The 26,110-nt window shown below is 37.1% G+C and overlaps 3 protein-coding genes across 3 annotated transcripts; 2 read left to right on the plus strand and 1 right to left on the minus strand.

The window, feature by feature from the left end:
- Nucleotides 1–8,389: 8,389 nt before the first annotated feature.
- Nucleotides 8,390–8,671, minus strand: K441DRAFT_536672 (uncharacterized protein; the record flags this gene model as incomplete). Its single annotated transcript, XM_067642432.1, has 1 exon — nucleotides 8,390–8,671. A coding segment is annotated over one exon (282 nt), but the record flags the coding sequence as incomplete, so codon positions are not given.
- A 691-nt stretch (nucleotides 8,672–9,362) lies between these two features.
- Nucleotides 9,363–9,767, plus strand: K441DRAFT_652365 (uncharacterized protein). Its single transcript, XM_067647354.1, has one exon. The coding sequence runs from the start codon at nucleotides 9,437–9,439 to the stop codon at nucleotides 9,662–9,664; it is 228 nt and encodes a 75-aa protein (XP_067509521.1). The 5' UTR covers nucleotides 9,363–9,436; the 3' UTR covers nucleotides 9,665–9,767.
- A 567-nt stretch (nucleotides 9,768–10,334) lies between these two features.
- K441DRAFT_673483 (FabD/lysophospholipase-like protein) lies at nucleotides 10,335–14,481 on the plus strand (the record flags this gene model as incomplete). The annotated part of the gene is made up of 10 exons (XM_067650653.1): nucleotides 10,335–10,346; nucleotides 10,569–10,863; nucleotides 10,921–10,958; nucleotides 11,018–12,107; nucleotides 12,157–12,736; nucleotides 12,793–12,900; nucleotides 12,959–13,290; nucleotides 13,355–13,412; nucleotides 13,461–14,044; nucleotides 14,093–14,481. The coding sequence occupies 10 exons, from the start codon at nucleotides 10,335–10,337 to the stop codon at nucleotides 14,479–14,481; spliced, it is 3,486 nt and encodes a 1,161-aa protein (XP_067509522.1).
- Nucleotides 14,482–26,110: the final 11,629 nt, after the last annotated feature.

Below are 26,110 nucleotides of genomic sequence, written 5' to 3' on the forward strand. Positions count from 1 at the left end.
TCTTTAGGGCACACGTTTTAAGATACTAAAATAGGGTATTCTAACAAATTTCGCGCTCCTAAATATCTTAAGCTAGAAGTTAATCCGAGGTTGGGTTATTCTATAAGAGTAAACCATAAAAATTTAGTATTAGAAGGATTCGCGCCAAAGATCTTTAGAAATAATTTCCTATTACTACTACCCCTAGCGCGGAAGAGCCGAGGATAACCCTTATATTAAATTGTAACGCCTTAAAAGAGATGGCTAAATATCTAAGTATTGCTAACGTATAAACACTATAAGAGTTAACGGTATACTAAGAACACGAAACGTGTTTAAGGGATATTAAATGCGTCTTACGGATATTAGTATTAGCGATAAAGCCCTTTCTAAGACGACTAGTATTTTAATTTAATACGTTAGATCCCACGATCTTCCGATTATCCGTAACTACTAAAATATTAGAGGTTCTTTAGTGCTAGTATACAGTTTAAGGAATACTATATTAGTAAAGGATTAATCTTTAGAACCTCTAGCTAAGGATATAGTACTTCTTCTCTTCTCTTATTTACCAGTATCTTAAACTTAAAAATCCCCTTTCTCTATTTCTTCCCTATCTATAACCCCGCAAATAGATAGAACCAGAACAATACTACCGCTAGTTATAGCCATGGCAACTTTCTTCTAATACGTCCATTTTTATACGTAATCCTTTCTAAAGAGGGCACGTATAGGGGGCCTTATAGTCATTTAATAAAATTTTTAGATAAGTAGTACAGAATTACTAAACTTTAGAGAGTATCGGTTTATAAGCGCCGAGTTTAGTTTCATTAGTTAACAAATTAGACCTTAGGTATTTTAATATCAGTACTTTATACTTAACGTACTATTAGGGGTAATTACCTACCTAGTCTTTATATCAGTATCGCGTTTAAGGGTTAAACACAATAGTACTAATAGATATAAATGAGGCGGAGAACTTATCTAGATATAAGAGATCTATTTAAGTAAATAATAAGCTCGCCAGGAGGATTTCTACCCAAGATATTCGTTCTTGGGCCTCAGGAATGCAATAGTTAGGCCTTTACATTAATACCCTAATTAGGAACTCTAGCTAGAAGATCGTATTTCTAATTTAGGACTTAGGCACAGTAAAGTATAATTATAGTTTTATTAAAACGTTCTTAAGTAGTCTAATTACTAAAACAGTAGCCGAACTAATAACAACTTGCTGAGCTTTTGCTATAGCATTTGCGAGGTTATTAAAGAACTTTAATTATATATATAGTAATACCAACTAAAATGCCTAAATAACCATAGAATTATTGGCGGTATTTTAGTATTTGCCTATATTTAGTAAGCCGTAGGTTACGCGTAGAGGATATATTACACTAAAGCCTAAAGACGTCAATAGTATATTAGAAGGGTGTAGTTTACTTAATTCCTTAGTTTTACAATTTTTACAATTTAATATACTTAAAGCGTAAGTATAGAAGCTTAACTAGCAAGATCCCTGGTATTCCATGCCTTTATTTATAGGGTTATTAGTATAGCATAAAAGTTAAGCTATATCTTCTTAGGTCCAAATTAGCTATCTATATACAATTTTAATAAAATTCTTGTATAGCTTAAGCTAATATTTGCTAAAAATGTTCTAAGGTAACATCTAGTGCCAACTAATATATATATCTACATTTCAGAAGCCTAAAGTTGGGTCTATATAGCTAAACTAGATAATTATATTCCGGAGTATTAGTAATATCTATTATAAAAGGTATATCCTAGCCTTAATATCCTCGCAGACTTCCCTTAGTGTTATAGCGGCCATCTTATTTTCCCTAAATATTTCCCTATAAATTTAAATTGTGGGTTCCTTTTCCGAGTAGTACTTTAATCCATTAATAACTAATCTGTCCGCATTATAACAATTAAATTTTAGTCGTTAAATCTGCATATAAGAACGAAAATATCCTAGGCGGTTAGGAGGTAGTATTTATTACAGTAAGCTAAATCTTTGCAACGGAGGTTAATATAAAGCTCCACAAGAGACCGTATTAGAAATTAGGGAGTAGGATCTAGTAGATACGGTAGCTGACGGAAAAGCTAGTTAGACTTATAAAAGTGCTATTATACGCGTCGTAGTCTTCTAGATACAGCAGGCCATACTAAAAATAGTCCATTTTAGTACTAGAAGCATTAAAAGGGTATAGGGCTAGTAAGAGAATTATTAATAAGGAACAGCATGCTAACATAAAATAATAGTGACTTTAGGTTTTCTTTTTCGAGCTAACTAAGATTTACGGTAGCTGCACTAGTTACTAACCTCCCCTTTCCTTAATTAGCCTCCTGACCAATAGTTCTAAGAAATTTAGAAATAGCTAAGATCTATAGTAAGTATTTCTACTATTATACTTTCTATATATTACTATAAAGTATCCCTATTTTGTAAACTTATCTAACTATAACTAGGTTATATTATGTTTTTACTATTTATATATAAGTTAGACTTACTATTAAAAATTAAAAATTACTTTATATAATATATTATAATATTAAACCAGTATATAGTAATGTAGAACTACTAGTATATAAGGTAGATATATATAAAGCATAAGAAAATAATAAGTATAACGGCTTAAAAAAATGCCTCTCGGCTTAAACAAACGTCTCTAATACGAAGCTTAAACGAATGCTATATTACAAAGGTATTAAGCTAAGAAATAAGAGAAGGTGGTAAGGCCATATCTATATATTACGGACCTTATATTAGTAGTAGTACGACTACTTAGAGAGGAGATAGATGAGTTAGTAGTGACAGCGCAAAAGGCGATAGAACCGGTCAAACCAAAACGAGGGGTAAGAGTCACATAACGGATCATAGGCTTACGTACTTAACGTATTAAGCATACTCGCGGACTACATACCGACGTACCCAACTAACCAACATACTTAGTATATTTCTTAGGAGTTAGATTATATATTTAAAGGACTATAGTCCCTACCTTAGATAGTTCTCTCTTTATAGTAAATCTTAGAATATAACTAAAGTTAATTTATTAGGCAACCACTCTACTAGTTTATATTTACGCTTATTAACTTTATTATACTTATATACCTAGCCTATTAATAAGTCTACCGTAGTAACTACTATAAGGCTTTATTATATATTTACTACCTAGTTATAATATAATAAGTTAGATAAGATACTACCTAAAGTAGTACCTACGACAACGCTAGGAGTATCGAGCTTAAGGTCTTAAGGAGATACTAGTATAGGGGAAAGTAGGGACCCTTAAGTAGTTACGATAAACTGACTTAGGGAAGTAATAGATCGTATTAATATTAACTAGATAGGTTTCAAAAGTAAACTAAATAGCTTTAGAGTAATAAAGATAAAAATACTATTGATCGAATAATTCTTAGGAGAAAGGTTAAAGCTTAAGATATAACATAAAGGAGCTAAGCTACCTATACTATTCAATAAGGTTACGTACGTAGGATTATTCTTAATAGGTTAAGTATTAGAATAGTTTAAACCCTATCTTACAGAGATGCAAGTAAATAGGTTAACTACTACTAATTTAGAAGTTTGGTATATATTCCTATTTTAGGATAGATTTGCGGATACGCTTATATAAATATATAGAGATCTAGAATTGGCCACGACAGCGGAATAAAAATTATATAAACTTGCGTAACGGGCATTAGCAATAGGCTATATAATATAATTTTAAACATTAGCAGCGCAGACTAGGTAGGACGAAAAGGCGTTAATAGTATAGTACTGAAGAGAGCTAAAGGCTAAAGTTTAAATAACGATAATACCTATAGAAGATATAACCACTGTAAGGGAATTAATTAATTAAGCAATTAGAATCGATAATAGACTCTACTAATTAGAGAAAGATAGTAAGAGTACTAGAAAACTAGTATAGGCAAATAGAGCGTTATAGTAGGTATTAAAACTATAGTATAGTGGACCCGAGCTCATAGACCTAAGCAGTACTAAAGAAACTAAAAAGTAAAATAAGAAACGATAGAAACCTAAAGGTTAAGAATTAAGTAATTAAAGGACTAAGGAGCAGAGGCTAAACTAGGGATCTTAGTAGTAGAAGACATTTAGGCAGACTCTATAGTAAGATAAGTAGTTTAAAGAAGGAACTTATATAAATTACGGAAAATAATAATAATACGCTAGAGACTATAGAGCTGGTTAGGGTAATAACGTAGTTAAAGGCACCTAAGATATAAACGTATAAGAAGATAGTAGTATACTATAAAGAATAAAGGAGTATTTAATTAAATACTTTTCTTTCTACTATAATAATGCGTACTAGATTTATAAGGACACTAAGTATAGTATAAGTTATTAGCTATAATAAACCGAGTTAAGAGGACTCTAGAATATATAAAAATTAAATAATAAGTAAAATAGGCTCTATTATAGGAAAGATATATATAGATTTAATATACCTAAAGATCCTAAAGATCTAATAAACCTATTTGAAATAAATATGGAATTTAGCAACGATAAGGTAATAAAGGCGGCTTACTAGGAGTATATAGACCATAGGGACGTAATAATAGAGGTAGAGACCAAGACAGCTATAGATTACAAATTAGTAATAGGGATTAAGACTTTGTTAGACATAATATCTATAAAGCTATACTTAAGCGGGCGCTTCGCAAGTATTATTAGATCTAGCAATACTATTAGCGTTATAGTTAATGCCACTATTAGTGTTATAGTTGGCGTTACTATTAGTATTACTATCGGCATTACTATTAAAGACGGTCGGCTCTATCCCGTAGCTATTACAGTCGCTATCTATACCTATATACTTATTATTGGTAACGCTAGATAATAAGCTACAATCTAATAATTAAGCGCGCTGTATTTTAGGGAGCTAGAAGAGTACTTAGGGTAGTAACGGCGGGAAGGACCTAGAGGGTAATAATGGTAGAAAGGATCTAAAGAGTAATATAGGGTTAAAGAGATAGGATAGTAGAGAAGAGGAGAAACTAGGCCTAGATTAAACGGATTAGAGGTAGGAGCTATAGAGTATATATAGCTTTAGTGCTAGGCGCGTAGGAGGATTATAGTCTGCCTATTAAAAAGCAAGGGGCGTAGGGCGGTAAGCGAGAGGCTTAACGTTAGACCGGCAAGCAAGAGGCTTAGGGCGGTAGGGAGTTTTAGCAACGCGACCTCCAAAAACGGCGACAGAACCCTCTAAAACCGGCAGTTAGATCTCTATTTTCTTTTTTAATAGAGTAAAAAGAGTGGTAATTTTACCACTTAGTATAGGCTATAGCTCTTACTACACCCTTGCTAGTAGGCCATCCCTTTTAGGAGCCTTATCTAAGCTAGCCCTAAATATAGCTACCTTAACTTTATATTTAGCGATAGGCTTTTATAATAATTAGTTATAGCTAGTTATAGCTTTCTTCTCTTATTTATATAGTAGCGGGACTAAAAAAATGCCTAGAGTAGTTCTTTTATAATATTATAGTTCTTTATAATAATATTTCCCTATCCTTTAGCCTTTTTAATTAGTAGTATTTTAGTAAATATAGATATAGCCTATAAATTAAGGTACTTTAACGCTTTTTATATATTATTACTATTACTAAGGAATTTATCCTAGTGGAGCTTTTTATATTACTAAATAGTCCTATAAAAGAGCTTTTTTACTTTTACTATAATATTATATAGCTCTAAGTCGTCCCTTTCTTACCTCTACATCACACTATTTCTATTTTTTTAGTATATATATAACTTCCTTAGCGTTATAAGGTCTTTATTCCACTATCTTTTTATATATAATAATAGCTTAGCCCGCTAGTAGTATACTTTAAGGGCTTTATTAACCCACCTATTAAGGTAGTTAACTATTTTATTTATATCTTTTATAGGGAATTCTATCTCTTTTTATTACTCTACGTCTTTTTAATTTTTATTTTAGTTTATATTTTTAATAAGTAGCCTCTTTTAGCTCTTCTATATATCTATATTAACCTAAAAGTTAGTATAAATAGCTCTATAGTTTAACCTATACTTATACTCCTAGATAGCGTACTTTACTAGTTTACTTACTAGGCCTAGGGTTGTAAGTATAAGGTTAATTATTAATATTTGCCCTATATTACTCTTAAATATAAGTACTTTTACTAAAAGTAAGCTCTAGAGTAACTAATCCACTATAAAGTTAATAATTAGCGCGCTTTCTTTTTGCGTTAATATAGTACTAATATAACTTCCTCCCTATAGCGGATTATGCCAATTAAAGTCGCCTATAATTACTACCTTAGTATATAGGTTGCGTAGTAGTTTACCCTAAATTAGACTATTAATTATCTCTAGCCTACTAAAGAGCTCCTTTAGGTTCTCTTTTTTAGTTTTCCTTAAATATCTATTTAAAATATATACTAATATAATTATAAGTCTCCTTTAGCTAACGTATACTACTACCGCTATAATATTTACTAAATTTACCTATAGCTATATAGCTACTAGCTTTTTAAACGCCTAAATATATAACCTAACTAAGGAATACCGCTACTGCCTACCTATTAGGATAAACCTTACCTATTAGGGGTTTAAGCTAGCTAGCACCACTTTCCTATTTAAGAGAAAGTAGTAAGGCTTTTAGCCTAAAATAAAGTAAAAGTTCGCTAGCTCTTTATTATTATATAGCGTATATTACGCTTCCCTATACTTCTTTATATTCGCCTAAAGGATATAAAGTTCTTTATTTATAGCTCTATTATATAAGAATCCTATTTATCTCTTTTCTATATATTAGGTATTTATAGTATAAGGCTTAATAAGAACCCTAGCAGTTTACGCAGTATAGATTAACTATCTTATACTAGAGATAGCCTTCCCGCCTATATATTTCGCACGTATTAGGTTATATATAGTCTTTAGCCCTATATCTAAACCTTTTATATTTATAGTATGCTATAGGGGTATATTACTCCTTAAATAGTAATATAATAATCGCGCCTTCCCTAAATAATATGTTATTTAACGTAAGCAGCTTCTCTATATCCTCCTTTATTACCACTTTAATAATTACTAACGTATGCTAGCCGCGCGGCCTTAGTTATTTAAGCTATCTTATTATATATACCTCTATACTATTCTCTATTCTAAAGCGTTCTATAGCTAACCTACTTACTTTTCCGCTATTAATATCTATTGCTAGAGGTATTTTAACCCAGTTCGCCTTAACCGCGTACTACTTAGGTCCGATAAGCTTCGCCCTAGGGATATATAGTTTAAGCTATTAAGCAGTTATCTATCTAAACATAGCTTCTTTATCCTTTTCTACCGAGAATTTAATAATATTTGCGCTATTACTTGCTCGCTATATACGGAAGTCCTTAAGTATAGCTCTCGTAAGCCCCTTAATATCCTTTATACCTTATATAATGGTTTATTTTACTACTTTAGTAATAGCAACCTTCTCTATTACCGCTAAACCCGCTTAGCTAATATTTATTACTAGCTATTAATTAGGTTCCTTAGAGTTTCTAGCGCTTATTATTTATAGCAAAGTTATCTCTAGTCCTACTATACCTTTACTAGCCGCTACTAATGCCTATAATTGTATTAGGGCTAAGAAAGTGTTTAGTTATACTTATAAAGACTAAATAGCCTTCTAGAGTTTAGTATTTTGCTTTTTAAGGCTTTACTATTCTAATTTTAATATCTACTAGGTTATTTCTAATACTCTTAATAATGCTATTCTGGTTTATAATAATATTGCTTTACTATACTATAGTTTCTTTAAGGCTTTTAATAAGTTAATAAAAATTATTATAATTAATACCTCCTTCTTTATATTTGGGTAAGGTAAAGACTCTTACTATAGAAAATAGAGGTAGTATATACTATATAGCTTATAGTCTAGTTTATAGTGCGGTTATCTGCTATTTAAACTATGCTAATCTTTAGGCTCGTGTCCTTAGCGACTGCTAGGCCTCTTAGACCTTTACGCCTGGTTTCTTTAAACGTCCTCTTAGTAGAGCTACTGGTAGGTCTAGAGGTAGTGTTGCTAATACGCGTTTAGGGGTTAAAGTAGCTATTGGGGCTTTGGGGCTTTGTTTAGTGGGCCGTAGGGGCCGCCTTATAGCGGGAACTAGCTAAATAAAAGACTAGGATTTAATTAAAAGAATGTCCGAAATAAATATCCTCCTCTTTTAAAAGTTCGTTCTCGGCTATTTTTAGTAGATCCTCATAAGGGTATAGCCAGTGCGGCTCGGCCGCCCTCCCTACTTGTGGTGGCAACTTGTAGTACAGAATCTGCTTTTATAACGTTCTGTATCTATTTTAAATGCTGACACTATCTGGCTTACTCCGCCTTGTCGGTAAGAATATACCTTAAATTATTATCGCTTTAAGATTCTAGTACGGTTTGCTCCATTTTCCATTGAGAGCCCTAAGCGAGGATAGAGAAAAGGATCCTAGGATCCGTTTTCGTAGCTCATAGCATTTAGCTAAGAGAGATGCTTTCTCGTCTCCATCACTTACACATCCAGCTCTTCCGCCTCCTTCTACCGCCCTTGATTCCCGTACTGACGCCAAGTTGGCCAAGCTGGTCAGTGTGTCTAGATGCTCGTCTCCCAATATGCCCCTTCTGAACTCGAATGCCTGTCGGTGCAGTTTCTCAGCCTTACGATAAAGCCCTTAAAGACCCAATACACGTCCAAGAGAGTTCCAAAGCATCAAGCGTGTTAGTGTCGTCGTTGCCATTCACATTTCGGCAACCGTCGACCAATCTGCGAATCACTTCCTCTGCAGACATGTATCTTCCTTAATCTATGAGTACATTGCCTAGTTTAGATAATATGCCCAAAGTCTCTGAGTGACTGATTCCATACATAGTTTCCATCTTGGACAGGTCTTGTCGTAAACGCTCTTCATCTGTTTGTCTGTACCGATATTGTACGGAATCTGTTGCTCTATGTCCTATTTCCAGCGGTAGTGCATGTCTAGGAATGTACGGCTGTACTGATGCCGATTGGCCTTGAAAGGCGTTTGGAGTCGGGGGAAAGGCTGGGAGGAAGCTTGGAGGAGATCGATAGATAGGAGCCGGACTTTGTCTAGTGAAAGTGCTGCCTTGAGCGCATTAATTGCAAACTCTCGGGAATCTATGTTGAACGAGTTGTGTTGAGGTACATCGCGGGGTGCCGGTTACGTTGCTTGTGGACTAAATTCCTAGCGCGCACACGTGAGATGCTCGCCCCATAGTAATTTAGTACGCAAGCACCATTGCGCGCATGACGCGTCGGAAATCAAAACAAACACCTTGCTGTCGCTTTCAAATTTGAAGCTTTTCGACTCTATACAAATTGCTATCGGCATTGAATCTATAGTGTTTATTCGTCCTTATTGCTGCCAAACTAATATGCAGAGCTGACTACTACATTTGGGCTAACAAAACCCGCATTGATGCTCCGCCAGTCACTTAATTCGAGTCTCCTCCACCTTAAGGCCAGATTCGCGCTCGAATTCCTCTATACTAGCCTTCCATACCTCGCCGCTGACGGTAGTAAGCTATTATATACCACCTTATATACCATGCCGCATGGGTTGGCTACTCAAATCGAGCGCGAACGAATACCTTCCCCTCTACTTTGCAGCTGCTACTCGCGCCAGAAGCGATATTTAAAGATATAGTGAACGGAATACTTGTTGTACGTTTTGCCCCGATTGGACCACTAGTTTGTCGTATATGGCCAGAGCTGGTTGTACTGTTCGACGCTCAAATGGAGGTCCGGCTAGGGTGAAGAACGTAGGCCGCTAACCGGCGATATCGTCAGGTATATGGAGGATCGGGTGGGCGGTGGCGGCGGCAGCAGTATGGGGAGGGCCGGCGGGCGCGCGTCTACGAGGCATTGAATTAGACCGTAGATTCAATGGCGATAGCAATTTGTATAGAGTCGAAAAGCTTCAAATTTGAAAGCGACAGCAAGGTGTTTGTTTTGATTTCCGACGCGTCATGCGCGCGATGGTGCTTGCGTACTAAATTACTATGGGGCGGGCATCTCACGTGTGCGCGCTAGGAATTTAGTCCACAAGCAACGTAACCGGCATCCATCGCGGTAGGTTTGGCTAAGGTGTCGATTACTTTTTAGGCAACAGTGCGCACGGACGTCTCTCCTCCGGGCCAAGCCGACTCTTGGCTGCCCAATCGTGTTAGAAATCATGTGAGTCTCAGCCGTGGCAACTTGCTGCCTAATTCCCCTCTTTGGCCCCCACGTTCCCAGCCTTTCTCTCTTTGCCTCCCCTCTCTCTTTCTCTACCAACACAGCTGCAAGTCTAAGTTTATTTCTCGATTAGCTAGAAAATGGACTCCTATGTAAGGTTGTTGAAGTATGAATATATCTTCTGATTGGTTCATGGTTCAGACGTGTTAACAGCTAGTTGATTGTTTGAACTCCGCCGCGAGCTCGGCCGTGGCTTTGAACTCGATGATACCGGCCTTGATCCGCTCTTCAAATGCTGCATTTGCAAGAACTCTAAGACCTCCCTCGGCTATTGTGGCCAATGCAACAATTCGTTCTGCGATGATTGTTGGCAGGTAGCGACTTACAAACACAGGCCCGAGAGCGATGATAAGAGTCACAAAAAGGCGTCACTCCAACTTGGCCTCACTGTGAGGTATATTCTCAATCCTGCGAAGTGGAGCGAAAATGAAAAGAAGTGTCGTGCTGAAGACGAGGCAAACTCATTCTGGTTTGGCGTTCGGAAAGATAAAGTCGACTACTTCCTTGATGAGGGAAGAGTATATGATGAGTTGCTGCCGATAACCTCCAGCCCTCGTACAGTAATGTCCGGAGTCTATCCAGGATTGATATCTTTTGTGGGTGAGACAGGTCAGTGAACCGTTACCATGCGCTTATTAGATCCGGGTTGTTAACTGAAAATTTTAGGGGCCGGTAAAAGTACCTTGATCAATTTTCTGGTCGATGTATGGCGCTCTCTTTCATAGATGCTTGAGCTACATTGCTGGTGCTGAATAACCAATAGTTATTAGATCCCGAAGGACCAAAACGTGAACCGAAGCCAGTTGTTAGCGACGCCAAGGATAGAGAGGGGGAATTCCTTCCCACGTCCTCTGGCATACATCTCTTTTCAGATCCAGTATCTAACGAAAGCAACCAGCCTCTACTCTATGTCGACTGTGAGGGATTGACTGGAGGGCAAAGAGCGCCAATAACTTCATCATATGAGCGTATCCAGAAATCCAGCCCGAGAAAGATTGCCTGGAACGAGGTCCCGGATGATCGTGAATTCTGGTCTGCAAAGTTCTATCCACGGATATTATATGCCTTCTCAGACGTGGTAGTGTTTGTGATTCATCATAGCAACGCTAAGTCAGAATGCACTCCCAAATTTCTTAGCAAACGGGCTAACGTTTTTGCTCCTTTTAGGAAGATTGAAGAAGTCGCGAAGAGACTAATTGTGTGGGCTTTCGAGGTTCTGGAGAAAGCGATAAATCAGCCGGTGCTGCCTAGCGCGGTTATTGCAATCAATCAGGTACCGTTAGACAGCCATCCAGATTTGTGGAGAGTTGGTCCTCGAACTCAGCAAGTGATGGATCAACTCGAGAAAGCCTCCCTCACTCGGGAGTTTGACGTGTACGACAAATTCTGGATAGACCGAGGTTTTCGGTTCGAGAATTTGAAGTCCTTACTGGATTCCCAGTACGCAGGCATCAAAGTTGTCTCAATTCCTGAAAAAGGTGACCCTGTGCAATTGTCGGAGCAGATAAAGGCACTCGGTGAAGAAATAACCAAAGCCTGCAGCGATACGCAATCGAAGAAAAGACACTTAGGGACTAGACGGGATGCAAGTAAGCTCGAGCTTTTCCTGGGGAGAGCGTTCGACCATTTTGTCAAATCGAGTGACAAACCTTTCGATTTTGTCCAAGCCTTTTTCGAAATCAATCCCATTGTCGACGACGACAGGTTTACTACTGGGATTTTCAGACTTGCCGCCGCTGTTCGAAATATGCATAGAGAACTGCAATGTTCAAAAGTTTGGTGTAAAATCGGTGACTTCGTACTTTCCTGCATCATATTGTGGGCTTCTAGATCCGAAAGACCCGAAGGATCATGTGAGTTTGGTCATTCCGACACTGCCATACGTAATGTTAATAAGCACAGGGCGTCAGGATGCTGTATTCAATCGGTATTGCGAGGAATTCTGCGACAAGGCAATAAAGCAATACTGTCGCGCCTACCTACCCTGCAGTTTTAAATTTCCAGTTTCTCAATTGCCTTGCGTTAACTTGGTCAGTGGTCATGCGGTGGGCCATCAAAATGAGCTTGGCCTCATCAACCGTGGAGACTTTAATCGTCGCTATGAACCAGAGCAGCTGCAGGAAGAATTCAGAGAGAAGCTTAAAGAATCCTGGAAGCAAATCCAGAACGCAGATGAGTCTCAGATTCATAAAGACGCCCGGAGAAGGTTTTTTACGGAAATGGGAAACCTTGAGGCCTTTAAGACCCGCTTGACCTGTTTTTCATGTTTGTCTGAACACCCTGAGCATCCTTTGCCGTGCGGTCATGTTCTTTGCACACTTTGCATACGCAGTGCGGGAGAGCGCCATGGGAAATGCTTTTCCCTTCTAAGCCAATGTCCTCTGTGTCCTCCGAGTCCTCCGAAACAAGACAATTCGCGCTATCCTTGGCTTATCTCGTTCAAACCCCCCGAAGCTGGGGTGCGAATAATGACTTTAGATGGGTACGGCTACCAGTTTCTCTGGCGCCAGCACATGAAGCTAACCAAAAAACCCTTAGAGGTGGAATCCGCGGCATAGTGGAATTGGTGATTCTCCGAAAGCTTCAGGAAGAACTGGGTGCTGAACTTCCAATCCAAACATTTTTCGACCTGATTGTCGGGACAAGGTAGGAGCAAACGTTTAATTACAAAATCGCGGATAAACCGGACTGATCAACTTTTTAGCGCTGGGGGCATTATTGCCCTTGCCCTTGGGGTTCAAGGTAAAACGGTAGAAGAATGCAGTAGGGAATTTGCCGAACTCTGGAAAGAGGGTGTTATAGCTCGCTATGGAGCCGAGGACCCATTTCTAAGGTACTGGGTGATCGCGAATCATCATAGCAAATACCGGACTTCTCCATTGAAAAATGCCTTTGAGAAAGCATTTGGGAGTATCCCTCTCTTCTCGGCAAAAAGCCAGAGTCAGGGACCATTGCCAAAGGTTGCTGTTACGACAACGACTGTGAATGGCGAAGTGCATCTTTTGAGTGACTATAACAGACAGCCGGGAGGGGAATGTAAGTACAACCTCTTAACTCTTTGCCTGTGTCTTAGACATCGAGAGGCTTACATATCATCAAGCCAGTTACACTTTCTCAGCAGTTGAGATTGGGGAAGGGAGTATCAAAGTGCGGGAAGCGTAAGCAGTTTGAAATATCGTACGGAGATTTCAACTGACAATTTTCAGTGCTCGAGCTACGGCCGCGGCCCCAGTTCTATTCGAGCCAATGTTTCATAAAGGATCAGGACAGGTATATTTGGATGGCGCAATATATCACAACAATCCTATCAACATCGCAAGTGAAGAAAAAACGTTGATTTGGGGGCATAAATTGTGCACACATCCGGACTTATGCAAACATCCGGGGCATCAATTACGCAAACATCCGGATATCGTCCTGTCGATCGGATCCGGATATCCTCCCCGCCATGGAAACATGACTCCATCTTCACCAGTCGAATCCGGAGTGCGCAGCTTCATCAGGACATACCGTGCCGTTGGAGATAGCCACGTCAAGAACATTCTATCTTCGGACCGAATATGGAATACCTGGTTGGCTTCCAGGGAAGTACCGAGCCATCACTCCAAGAGGTACCGAAGACTGAATATAAAACTGAATCCAGACCCTGCTGGGCCGGATGAATCCGAAATGTTGAGACGTTTAGCTGAGTCAAGCCTCGACCAAGAGGTGGGGCCCGAAGTCAAAGAAATTGCAAGACAGTTGATAGCTTCAAGCTTCTTCTTTTATCATACCTGGAAGACAAAGGATAGTAAGTAGTTATTCCACAAGTCCCTTATTTTAAGGCTAACTGGATTAGAATCTGCATATTTTGATGGCATAATTGAATGCCGTTTCCCTCCCGATAAGGAAACTACCAGGTTCCTGGGAGGCTTGCACACAATGCTTAGCCAAAAAAACATTGAGAAGCTTGTTTTCCATCACACTATCGTTACACATGGAGATTGTGTCAACGAACCACTGGAGCTGACGATTTCCCTGCAGGACATCGAGAATATGAAAAAGAACGGAAGTTTTTTGGTGAATTGGGAGATCCCTGATATCTTTTGGCAGCACAAGAAGAACCGGTCAAGGCCTGTGATGCTCCCAAAGTCTGAGATCTCCGTTTGTCTACATCGTGATGAGTTTCTTCCAATCAGCGGGTTTCCGAGGCGGTTATCGAGAACCCTTCCAGATACTGCGACGTAGCTTACTAGAAAGCCTGTCAGAAGAGCTGCAATGAAATACCCACTTTTGACTCTAGCACTCCAACAAACCAATAGGAATTGAAACGTCCATATCAAGCGCAAAGGCTGTGTGTAGATCCTTCATGAGATACGAATTCATGACTATGTAGCTGCGCAAACGGACGCTAGGCTAAGTGGGCTGTGCCATGCTATGCCAGGTGCAACGGAAACTAACAGCAAGCCGGTCAGGTATTATAACATGTGGCAAACGATAGAAGGCGAGTAGGAGGATTACAAATGTATAGTATTCAAAAAGCCTACAGCAAACTCAGGCTGCTAGCGGACGCTAAGACGGCACTTACTAAGAATTCGAGGGAGCTAGCAGGGAGGGTGGCCGAGCCGTACCGACTAGACCCTTGTTTTCGTGGCGTAGGTCAGGAACCTTACTGCTTTCTCTTAGATAGGGAAGTGGTGCTGGCTGGCTCAAATCCCCGGTGGATGAGGTTCGTCCCAATGGGCAGGAAGCAGCGGTTTCCCCCAGTTAGGTCATGGATCTGGGCGTCTAGAGAGCTGGCAGCTACACAGCTACAGGTAGATTTAGCAGACATCACGGCGGTGGTAGCGCACGTCGGCCAAAGGAGACTTATAATTGTGTCGGTATATATTCCAGACAGATATTTAAGAAAAACTAAGGAAGAGAATCTAGAGGAGCTCTCTAGTAGGCTAGAGATGATTAACAGTCTAATCTAGGGTAAACTATTGCGCGACCTATATACCAAGGTAGTAATTATAGGCAACTTTAATCGGTATAATCCGCTATAGGGAGGAAGCCATATTAGTACTATATTAACGTAGGAAGAAAGCGCGCTAATTATTAACTTTATAGCGGACTAGTTACTTTAGAGCCTACTTCTAATAGGAGTACCTATATTTAAGAGTAACGTGGGGCAAACGTTAACAATTAACCTTATACTTGTAACCCTGGGCCTAGCGAGTAAACTAGTAAAGTACGCCATCTAAAAGTATAAGTATGGATAAAACTATAGAGCTATTTATACTAGCTTTTAGGTTAATATAGATACGCAGGAAAGCTAAGAGAGGTTACTTATTAAAAATATAAACTAAGATAAGATTTAAGAAGACGTGGAGCAATAGAAAGAGATAGGATTCCCTATAGAAGATATAGATAAAATAGTTAACTACCTTAATAGGTAGGTTAATAAAGCCCTTAAAGCACACTGCTAGCGGGCTAAGCCATTACTATATATAAAAAGATGGTGGAATAAAGACCCTATAACGCTAAGGAAGTTATATATATACTAGAGGAATAGGAATAGTATAATGTAAAGGCAAGGAAGGGACGACCCTAAGCTATATAATGTTGTAGTAAAAGCAAAGAAGCTTTTCTATAGGACTATTTAGCGATATAGAAAGCTCTATTAGAACGAATTCCTTAGTAATAGTAATAATATATAGAAAGCGTTAAAATACCTTAATCCGCAAGCTATATCTACCTTTACTAAAATACCGCTAATTAAGAAGGCTAGAGGATAGAAAGAGGTTATTATAGAGAACTATAATATTATAAGAAAACTACTCTAGGTATTCTTTCTGGTCCCGCCGCCGTATAAATAAAAGAAGGAAGCTATAACTAGCTATAATTAATTACTATAGGAGCCTATCGCCAAATATAAGGTTAAGGTAGCTATATTTAGGGCTAGCCAAATAAGGCTCCTAGAAGGGACGGCCTACCAGCTAGGGTATAGCAAGAGTTGTAGCCTATACTAAGCGGTAAGATTACTACTCTCTTTATTAAATTACCTAAGATAGGGAAAGTACCATAGAAATAGAAGGTAGTAAAAATTATACTACTATAAAAGCTAAAGTGAGGGGACTATACGGTAGCAAACAACTATAGGCCGATCTCCCTCCTCCTAATACTAAGAAAAGTACTTAAATTACTAGTAGCGAAAAGGATAGCATACCTAGTAGAGGAATATAGCCTACTACCTAAAATATACTTTAGAGCTAGGAAGCAAAGGTTAATAATATATACGCTATTATATCTCTATAAGGACGTATTTAAAGCATAAAGAGAAAAGAAGACGCTGTCTCTAGTATTATTTAATATTAAGGGCGCGTATAATAATATAGCTATAGAGCTAGAAATTAGGAGATTACGGCAGTAATAGATACCTTAGACGATTATATAATAGGTATAAAACTTTTATATAAACCGTTAAGCCTACATCCTAGTTAATAGATATACATTAGAGGTATAGGCGCTTCCGTAAACGGGTCTCCTGTAGGAATTAGCACTAGCCCTAATACTCTTTCTATTCTTTAACGCGGATCTTATATAAAATACACCTAGAAATAGTAGCTTTATAGCCTTTATTGATAACTACTTAGTATAGGTTATAGGCCTTATGGCGGAGGAAAACACGCAGATTATCTAAGGCGAGATTATACCAATACTTAAGAAATAGGAAAGGACTAATAGAGCTTAATTTAAAGCGAAGAAAACGTTATTTATCTACCTTATTAGATATAAAGAAGCGGGCAAAGACGCCACCACGCCGCTCCAATTTAAAGGGAAAGGAATCCCCCTAATATAGAAAGTTAAAATCCTTAGGGTAATTCTTAATAAGGAGTTACGGTTTAAGGTATACCTAGTAAATAAGATAGGCAAGGCCACTAAGGTAGCGCTAGCATTGCGTAGATTAAAGGGACTATAATCTAAGAGCGTTAAGCAGCTAGCTAAGAGCTCGGTCCTATTAATAGTAGACTATATATCGCTAATATAGTACCCGCTTATAATATAAGAGTTAAAGCAGCTCCTTTAGTAGGCGCAGAGGATTATAGTATAAGCTATTATTAGGGGGTTTTATACTATCGCTCTACTAATAGCGGAGGTAGAAGTAGGCCTACTCCCTCTTAAGTAAAGGCTGTATAACTAGGCTATCGCGTTCTAGGTATTAATCTATAAACTAGGCAAATTACATCCTTATTAGATAATTCAAAGACAGAGGCTCTATAAATAGCACCGGTTACCGCTTTAAAGGATAGTAGAGATATATAAGGATGTCTAGGTAAATAGGGTACTAGAGGTTAAACCGTATATATACCCGCTATAGGTAGCTAAGCCTAATATAGTAATATATAAGGACAAAGAGTATACTTAAGCTATTATTAAAGACTATAAGCTAGGGCAGGCTAATATATACATTAATGCATTGGTTTATAATAGTAGGGCAGGAGTTAGAGTATATACTATACCATCTAAAGTAACGCTTTTGAAAATAGTAGTAAGCTCTAATTAGGCCGATACCTACCTTATAGAGCTTCTAGCAATTAGCAAGGCAGCTAACTAGCTATAGGACCCTATATATATAGCTATTAACTAAGTAGATTTTCTAATACCTGCCTCTAGTATAAGAATATTCTCTAACTCGTAATTAGCGTTGCTATTAGTATAGAGCTAGAGGGCTAAAGCCTACTAGAAAATAGTTATAGAGATTTTAAAGAAGCTTTAGCTAAATAATATTACGCTATACTAGATTTTAGGCTACTTAGGATTTATAAGAAATAAAAAGGCTAATAAGCTTACTAAAACAGTAATAAGACTAAAGAGCAAGAAGCCACTATAGAGAGACGGCCTTCTATAGTACCTCATAACGCAAGCCTTAAAAAAAGCTAAGATAATAATAAAACTGCTTTTAGCGGGAAGATTTAATACGGGCAAGTTTATAAGGAAAATTAACGCAGTACTCTACCTTAGAAAGGCTATAGGATTATACTAGCAGCTAATTAGCTCTAAAGTTACTATCCTTACACAGCTATAGACCGGCAAATTATTCCTAAAGGAATATCTCCATAAAATTAATGCATTAAAGACGGCGTTTTACGTCTATAGGCTTATAGAATTAATACAGCACTTCCTCTTCTCTTATAGGAGGTGGGTATAGTAAAGGATTAAACTAAGAGAGTAGTATAAAGATTAATTTGGGGATCTATTATATATATTAGGAGGCTACTTACGCAGATAAGAAGGAGGCAGGAATATTAACAGCCCAATTAAGCGCTAAAAGCCAGACATTAGCATAATTAAGGCTATAATTAAATTTATAAAGGAGACCGGACGTTTATACTTAGGTGTATAAAATATAGAGAATATAGAAGCCAATAGTAATAAGCATAAACTCTTACAAATTCCTCCTCTAATTATCTAACTAAATACACCGTAAGCCTTCTCTATATGTGCCTTTACTAGTACGTCGCTAATTAAAAAGCGTATAACGCTAGAATAGCCCTATGGACACAAGGCGTTAATAACTACTTACTTAGGCTCGCCTCTAAACTCTAACTTTTTTCTAATAGTAACACATTTCTTTCCTTTATTTCATTAGTTAAGTATAGTATTAGGTAATAGATATATAGTTTTTATAGTTGGCTTCTAAACTAGAGCATATATATTAATAGCAGGAAGTATTTAGTTAGCGCTCTATAACAGCCTATGCCCTAAATAGTATATAGCTATAATAGAATATATATTACCCTAGCGTATCCAGTTAAAAGTATATATTAATCTTAGTAATTAAACGGCAGAGTTTATACCTTTTAAAGTAATACGCACGGCCACTTTAACGTATTTTTACCTTTTTTAGGTATAAATCTAGGCATTTTAATTAGCGTAATTAATACGCGCTTTTAACCGGATGCGCTAAGGTGGTGTATATATATATATACGTTTTCATAGCGTGCACTTTAAAAGTCTCTTAAAAAGGATACGTTATTAATAAGTAAGGCTAGTTCGGGTGCCCGTAATAAGGCACCCAACACTTAATTAAATTTAGTTTAGCGGATAATAAACCCTAATCTAAAGCAAATAGCTATAAAAAGCCAGCACTTAGTATACCTACAATATTAATAAGTACCTATAAGTAGGAGTACCTATAATTATAGGAAACACCCATAATAGAAGGGAGTATTTACAATAGGGAGTACTCCTAATAGTAAGGAGTACCTATAATAATAAGGAGTACCTACAATAATAAGGAGCACCTATAACAATAAAGAGTACCTACGATAAAGGGGAGTGCCTATAAGTGGCAGTGCCTATAGTAACGGGGAGTACCTATAATATTAGGGAGTACCTATGATAGTAGGTACCTATAATAGTTAGGAGTAATAGGGAGTGCCTATAGCGATATGCTTTTGGCTAGTTTTTATTAGCCGTCTCTAGATGGTTAGCGTTTAGCTTATATATTTTGCTTACGGATTTCGCAAAAAAGCATGCTATTTAATTAGTATTTACATCGCTTTATTTTTATAAATTAGAAAATAGATACTTTAATTATAATGTAACTCTTAGCTAAGTTATAGTAATTACTAGAGATCTCTACAAGAGTCTTTACTATAGTTAATTTTGGGCCATCCTAAGGAGAAACGTTTCTTGGGATGCCCTACCTAAACCTATATTATACTAGTTTAGTCTTAGCAAATTACCTTAGTCGCACGATTTTCTAGCCTGTTAAAATGTGCTAGCGTTTTCTTAACTGGTGTAGGATAGAACTTTTCCTTTAAAGTAGTTAGTAGTCCGTATAGCAATAGAGAGAAGAGGGCCTACTAAATCTTATAGGTTTAGAGGCCATAAAGGTTAATTTATAGACGTATAGGTATAAAATCGACCATTACGCCATATTAGGATATAGCAATCTACGTTATAGTCTCGCTTTAATCTATTAGCCTTTTATAAAAAGGTCTCCTTTTACTTTTGAAAATTCTTATTTATGGCTCGCTTTAACCTTAATAGTGACCTTTACTTTAAACACATCACCATAGTAGTAGATAATTAATAGCCTATTAGCGTTTTATGGGGTAACTAGGGTGCGAGTTAGCTCTAAATTACATATTAATAAGGTGGGAATGTTAAGAATAAATATAGAATCTACCCCTTAATATTAGCCTAAGTTTTAACTAAAAACAAGATCTTATTTTAAGAACTAGATCTAATTCTAAAAACCATATTCTAATTCTAAAGGCTATATCCTAATTCTGAGTCCTAAACATACCAAACGTAACTAAAAAGATATAGTATTAAGCCAATCGGATTATTTTTAGTTCTGGCTTAAATTGCAATCCTAATTCTGGTTTTGGGGTATAGGCCAATTAACCACTATAAAAAGGGTGTAATTTTAAAGACTAGATCTGGTTCTAGGAACGGGATCCAGTTTTCAGGAAATAGGTTAATTAACTACTATAAAAAGAGGTTGCCTATATCTGTATTTAGCATATTAGGTTTAGCTTATTTTAAAATTAGCTACGTAATTAATTATAGGCGCGTGTATAACCAACCTAACAATTAACCTACTCTCGCAGCTACACCTTGCCTGGCGCCTTTAGTATCACTATATTAAAGCCTTACTCTATTTAAGCCTTATATATCGCAAAGTAAACTAAAACTAATAATTATAATTAGTTATAGACTAATAAATGCTACCTATAGCTTTCTAATAATACTGGAATCCCATATACATACTACGTTTTAGCCTATATAACCAGAGACCGCAAACGGTATCCCCGCACTTTAGGTTATTGTGGCTTAGCATTTAACTAAGCCCCGTAAAGCCTCAGTCTGAGCTATATTGGATTAGCTTAACTTTTCCGCGCCTAATCTGCAATCCTTGCGTTCCGCTCGCACTCTACTTCCTTCCTTATACTTTTCTTCCTTATTATATCCTTATTTTAAGACGCGCGACGTGTCCTTAACCTCCCTATACTTATTTACTTCTCTACCATTATACCGTCCGTTATATCCTAGCCTCTTTAATATCCCCTCCTTACCTGCCTACCCGCCTACTACGCCGGCCCTCCTAATATAGCTCTTAGCGCGTTCGCCTATAATAGCAAATCTCTTTAAATTAGAGATAATTAAAACAAAGCCTATTAGGAAAAGATTAAATAACTTTTATAATTTATTTAACTTAATATATTAGGATCTAGGCATTCCTAGCTTTTTAGACTTATTACACCAAATACGCGATAAAGGTAACTATTAATATACCTATTATAAATTTTCGTCTAACGCCCATAGGACTAAAGGATATTTTACTTAATCTAATACTTACTCTATAGAGCCTTCCTACTTCTTATTTATTGCCATCTAACAGCGGCAATAAAAACCTCCTTAGTGATCTGTTAAGACTTAATTTAGCAGTTAATTCTAATAACTTTAATATTAAGCGGTTTCTGCCTCTTCTAAATATAATCCTTCGAATTAAACCTAATAAGGTTATCTAGAAAAAGGTATATACTACTATTACAAAGTTTATACCTCCCCCCCGACCGCTACCATTCTATATTTAAACCCCATATTAACGCAATATAAGCAGCTTCGCCAACTTATCTAAATATAGGAAATACGTGGATAATATTCTAAAGGAGGAGCTAGGCCCTCTTTATGTGGGGATTTCTAGCTTATATAAAGCATTCTTTAAGGGAGTTAAAGGTCTTAAAGAGGCAAGCGCCGCCGTTTTTAAGAAATATAAGGAAGGGGATAATCCATTATACGCTAAGGGCGGCTAGCGTAACTAGCCTAAAGGCGCGGAAGAACATAAAGTCCTAAAGTAGTTTAATAAGCCAATTATATTATTTCTAGACTTTATAAAGGAGCACGGGCTCGTTTTAAAGGCATAATAAAGACTAGTAGAGTATACTTAGCAGCCCTTATAAGGATCTACGGCCGACTAAAAGCTAAATATTAGCTTTATAAATAATCTAATAGCTAGCAAAAGCTCCTAATGCTATTAGTTATATATACTTATACCAGAAGAGCTAAAGAGTAATCTAAATACTAATATAGCCTTAAAAGCATGGTTTAATTTAGGGAAATATATAAGGGAAGTATTTGCCGCTTAGGATAGTCGTTACTTTATCCTAGGCTTTACCCTCTATAGATCTATTATGCGGTTATAGGAGTATAACTAGGTAGGAGGTGTTATATTATTACTATTCAATATTAATAAAGATGGACTATAATTTACCTTAGCAATATTGGGATTTCTCTAGATAAATAAGGAGTAGCTTAGGTTTAACCCTACTATTTTAACGTCGGACGGCAAACGATATATTAAGGTTGTACGTAATAATTAGACTAAGCGTCTTATCCTTAATAAACTTATAAAGCGGGTACCCTATATCGCCGGTTAAGCGACTACTTACTAGAAAGCATACTGCAAGGGCGATACCTCTAAGACACCCTTTATTATTAAAGACTTATAGCAGTACCTAGAGTATAAGAAAGAAGGTAAACTGCTATGTAAAGCAATATGGAAAGAAGTAGTTAATATAGCTAGGTACTATTACTATAAAACAGTTTATATAGATAGACAAGATAATAATATCTATAATATCCGCAAGGGGCTAAATATTATAAGAGCGATAAACTATAAGCTAGAAGGCTTAATAATGCCTCTAAGACTAGCTAGAGTATAAATCAGTATAAGGAAAGGCAGAAGTTCTAATAGAAAAAGATCTTCTAGTTATGCTAAGCTACTGCCTAGCAAGCGCACGTATTTAAGCTCTTTAAATAAGCTCCCTATATAAAATTAAGTACATTAACGCGTTATTACTTGCGACTATAAAAAGGCTCTTTATAAGGCAAGCTCTTAGGCTATAATGCTTACTGCACTAAAGGGTGTTATTAAAGAATACGAGTCTTTATATACGCAGGCCGGCATCCTTTAATGCGACATTTTAATAGGTAACCTCTTAATAAACGAGGAAGACAATAATCCCTCCTAGAAGTTATTCTTAATTAATCTTAACTTTGCGATTAAAGAGAAGTAGAAAGGACCTTTAGGAGTATAGGGTAAAACTAGTATAAGAGCGTTTATAGCTATAGGAGTGCTTCTTAACAAGAAATATTCCTTTAGGTATAATCTGGAGTTATTCTTTTAAGTACTTTTCTGGATATATATATACTATAATAGGTTAGGTAAAGATATTAGTCCAACTAAATTTGAGTATTAAAATTATAAGAATATTATAAAGCTAGCTAAGTTAAAATTGGGCCTAGTAAGTAGAGAAGGCTATTTTCTTAACTATATAGCTAAGGTATTTACACCCTACTACTAACCGCTAAAGCTATAGGTTAATAGGCTACAGAAGGTAGTTTTCCTAATAGATAGTAGGTAGGAGAAGGAAGATAGGGCACTTTATTCCTAGATAAAAGATATTCTCTAGTAAGCATAGAAAGATCTAGAGGTATTAGTAGAGTAGATAAAATAACATTTTATTATCCTATAGTCTTCCACTATATAAGTTAAAGTTTTATAAAGATTTAGGCGGCTAAGGCTAGGTAGTAGCCTTAGTTAAAATATATATAAAATAGTATAGGGTGAGTTACCTAGGCTAAATAAACCCGGGAAAGCGGATAACCTAATCTTCCGCCAAATCATTAAATCCCTATACCCTACTATTCTATATAGGCTTTATATTTCTATAAAACATATAATCTACTCCCTAGCCTATTAGAAGCCGCCTTATACCACCTAAATAAAGGCTATAAAAGAATTAATCCCTTCCTCTAACCAATCCCCTACTTAAATAAGTCCCCTACTTAAATAAATCCCCTACGGGAGCTATTGCCCACGTATTTCGCCGCCTTATAGGAACCAATCCCCTACTCCTAATAATCCCCTATAGGATATAATCCCCTACTCTAACAAATCCTCTATAGGATCCACTCCCCTACGGGATCTACTCCCCTGCGGTAATAAATCCCCTATGGTAACAAATCCCCTACGGTAACGAATCCCCTACGGGTGCTAATGCCCACATATTCCACCGCCCTATAGGAACTAATCCCCTACGGCTTATATTCCCGTATAGCTTTTGCTCCCCTATAAACGATCGCCCTAGAGGTAGCTCCGCGAAGCCTAGAGGAACTCTACTCCGACGGCTATAAATAAAAGGGTTAGTCTAAAATACATTAACGGCGCCGAATTTAAAAGTGTTGGTGTAATTAAGAGCCCTAGGGTTAAAAAGCCCTAAGGGAAAAATCCCCTAGGGGAAAAAAGCCTTAGGGGAATAAAACCCTAGGGGAATGGAACTGTAAGGGAATAGTACCGCAAGGGCTTCTATAAATAGGCGAATTGCTAAGATTTATTTTTATCCTTAGCTTTTTAGCTTTTAATTAGTTGGTATGCTTTGCTAAGCCTTATTAGCTTACGCTTTAATAAGTTGCCCTACGCTGTTTTATATAAGTTATATCTAAGGCTACTACCTAAACTTAAAGAGAAAGAAAGAGGGGGATTAAGTAAGCTCTAAAAATTAAGTATTTAGTTTTAGGTATAAATAAAGGGCTATTTTTAGCTTCTAAGAGGGTCTTAATTTTAGATATTTCAAGCGCCCAAAATTAGGTACTCTATTTTTAGGGTTTACTTAATCCCCTAAACCCTCCTCGCTCCTATCTTTAACCTTTACTTTTCCTTTTAAGTAAATAGCGTAAAAAATCCTAATCTAGCGATAAAATTTCCGTATAGCTTTCCTATCTACTAGCAAAGTTAAGAAAACGCCAAGCATCTATATAATGTATCTCTTAGCTAAGACAAGACGCTATACTAAATTTATAGGGCTAGTGCTAATCCCTATGGAAGACCCGCCTACAGGAGCGCCTATACCTTTAATATATATCCGTTAACAAGGATACAGGTTAGGGGTTTTGGTATAGTTTAGTTAACTTAGTAACCGCGCTAAGCCAAACGCCAAGTAGCGGAGGTAGTGCATTACCGCCACAACGCTATACTTAAGACCGTTTATTCTAACACTAACCACAGTTCCCCCATTTCCTCTATTCTTTAATCCCAGGAAGTAGACCCTTAACAACCCTGTGGCCGGAGCGGGTCGACTGCCCTCCCTGCTAGCGGTGGTAAAGCGCAACCTATACCGGACCGAAAACACGCCTAATTAGCATCCACCAAAACCTTCTATCTAATACTTCACTCCCACTTCCTCCATCTCGATAAGGGTGTGGCTAGTACGGGTCGGCCACCCTCCCTGCTTATAATGGCGACATCTAGTACCAAATCACTTTAGTTACTATTAGATATTATTTATAAGCACGCTTACGTAATCTAGTCGGTTCTTATGCTTAGGACTTTATATATACTAAAAGAGTTATAAGTATCTAATTTACTGTACAATTGTCTTAGGGTTTTATTACTATACTCTCTATTAAAGATGCACTCTTATTAAGGAGATAGCTCTATTGTCCTAGCTTTAGTACCTTAACATAAATATAAGGTTGTTTATGCTAGCTAGCGTAAAAGGACGCTTTGCCTTTAGCAGCCTCTTTCTTATCTATATCACTTATATATCCGCAGTTTATACATTATAAAGGAAGCTAAAAGGTGGTTCTAATGCCATATTTAGCTAGGGGAAATACAAATTTATAATGTGGAAGCCTATATCACCTACACTGTCTACGGGGGGCTACTAAACGAGAGGCAGTCACTTTCAATAGCCGCCACACTTTCACTCCGTATCCTTATTTACGAACGGCATTAGAGACCGCTAAAACATAAGACACACTACTTAGATTTAACGGCTTCTCCTTAGCAAGATTTGCAAATTGTTTCCAGCCGCCT

Source organism: Cenococcum geophilum, assembly GCF_001692895.1.
Source record: "Cenococcum geophilum 1.58 unplaced genomic scaffold K441scaffold_3, whole genome shotgun sequence".
NCBI lineage: Eukaryota > Fungi > Ascomycota > Dothideomycetes > Gloniales > Gloniaceae > Cenococcum > Cenococcum geophilum.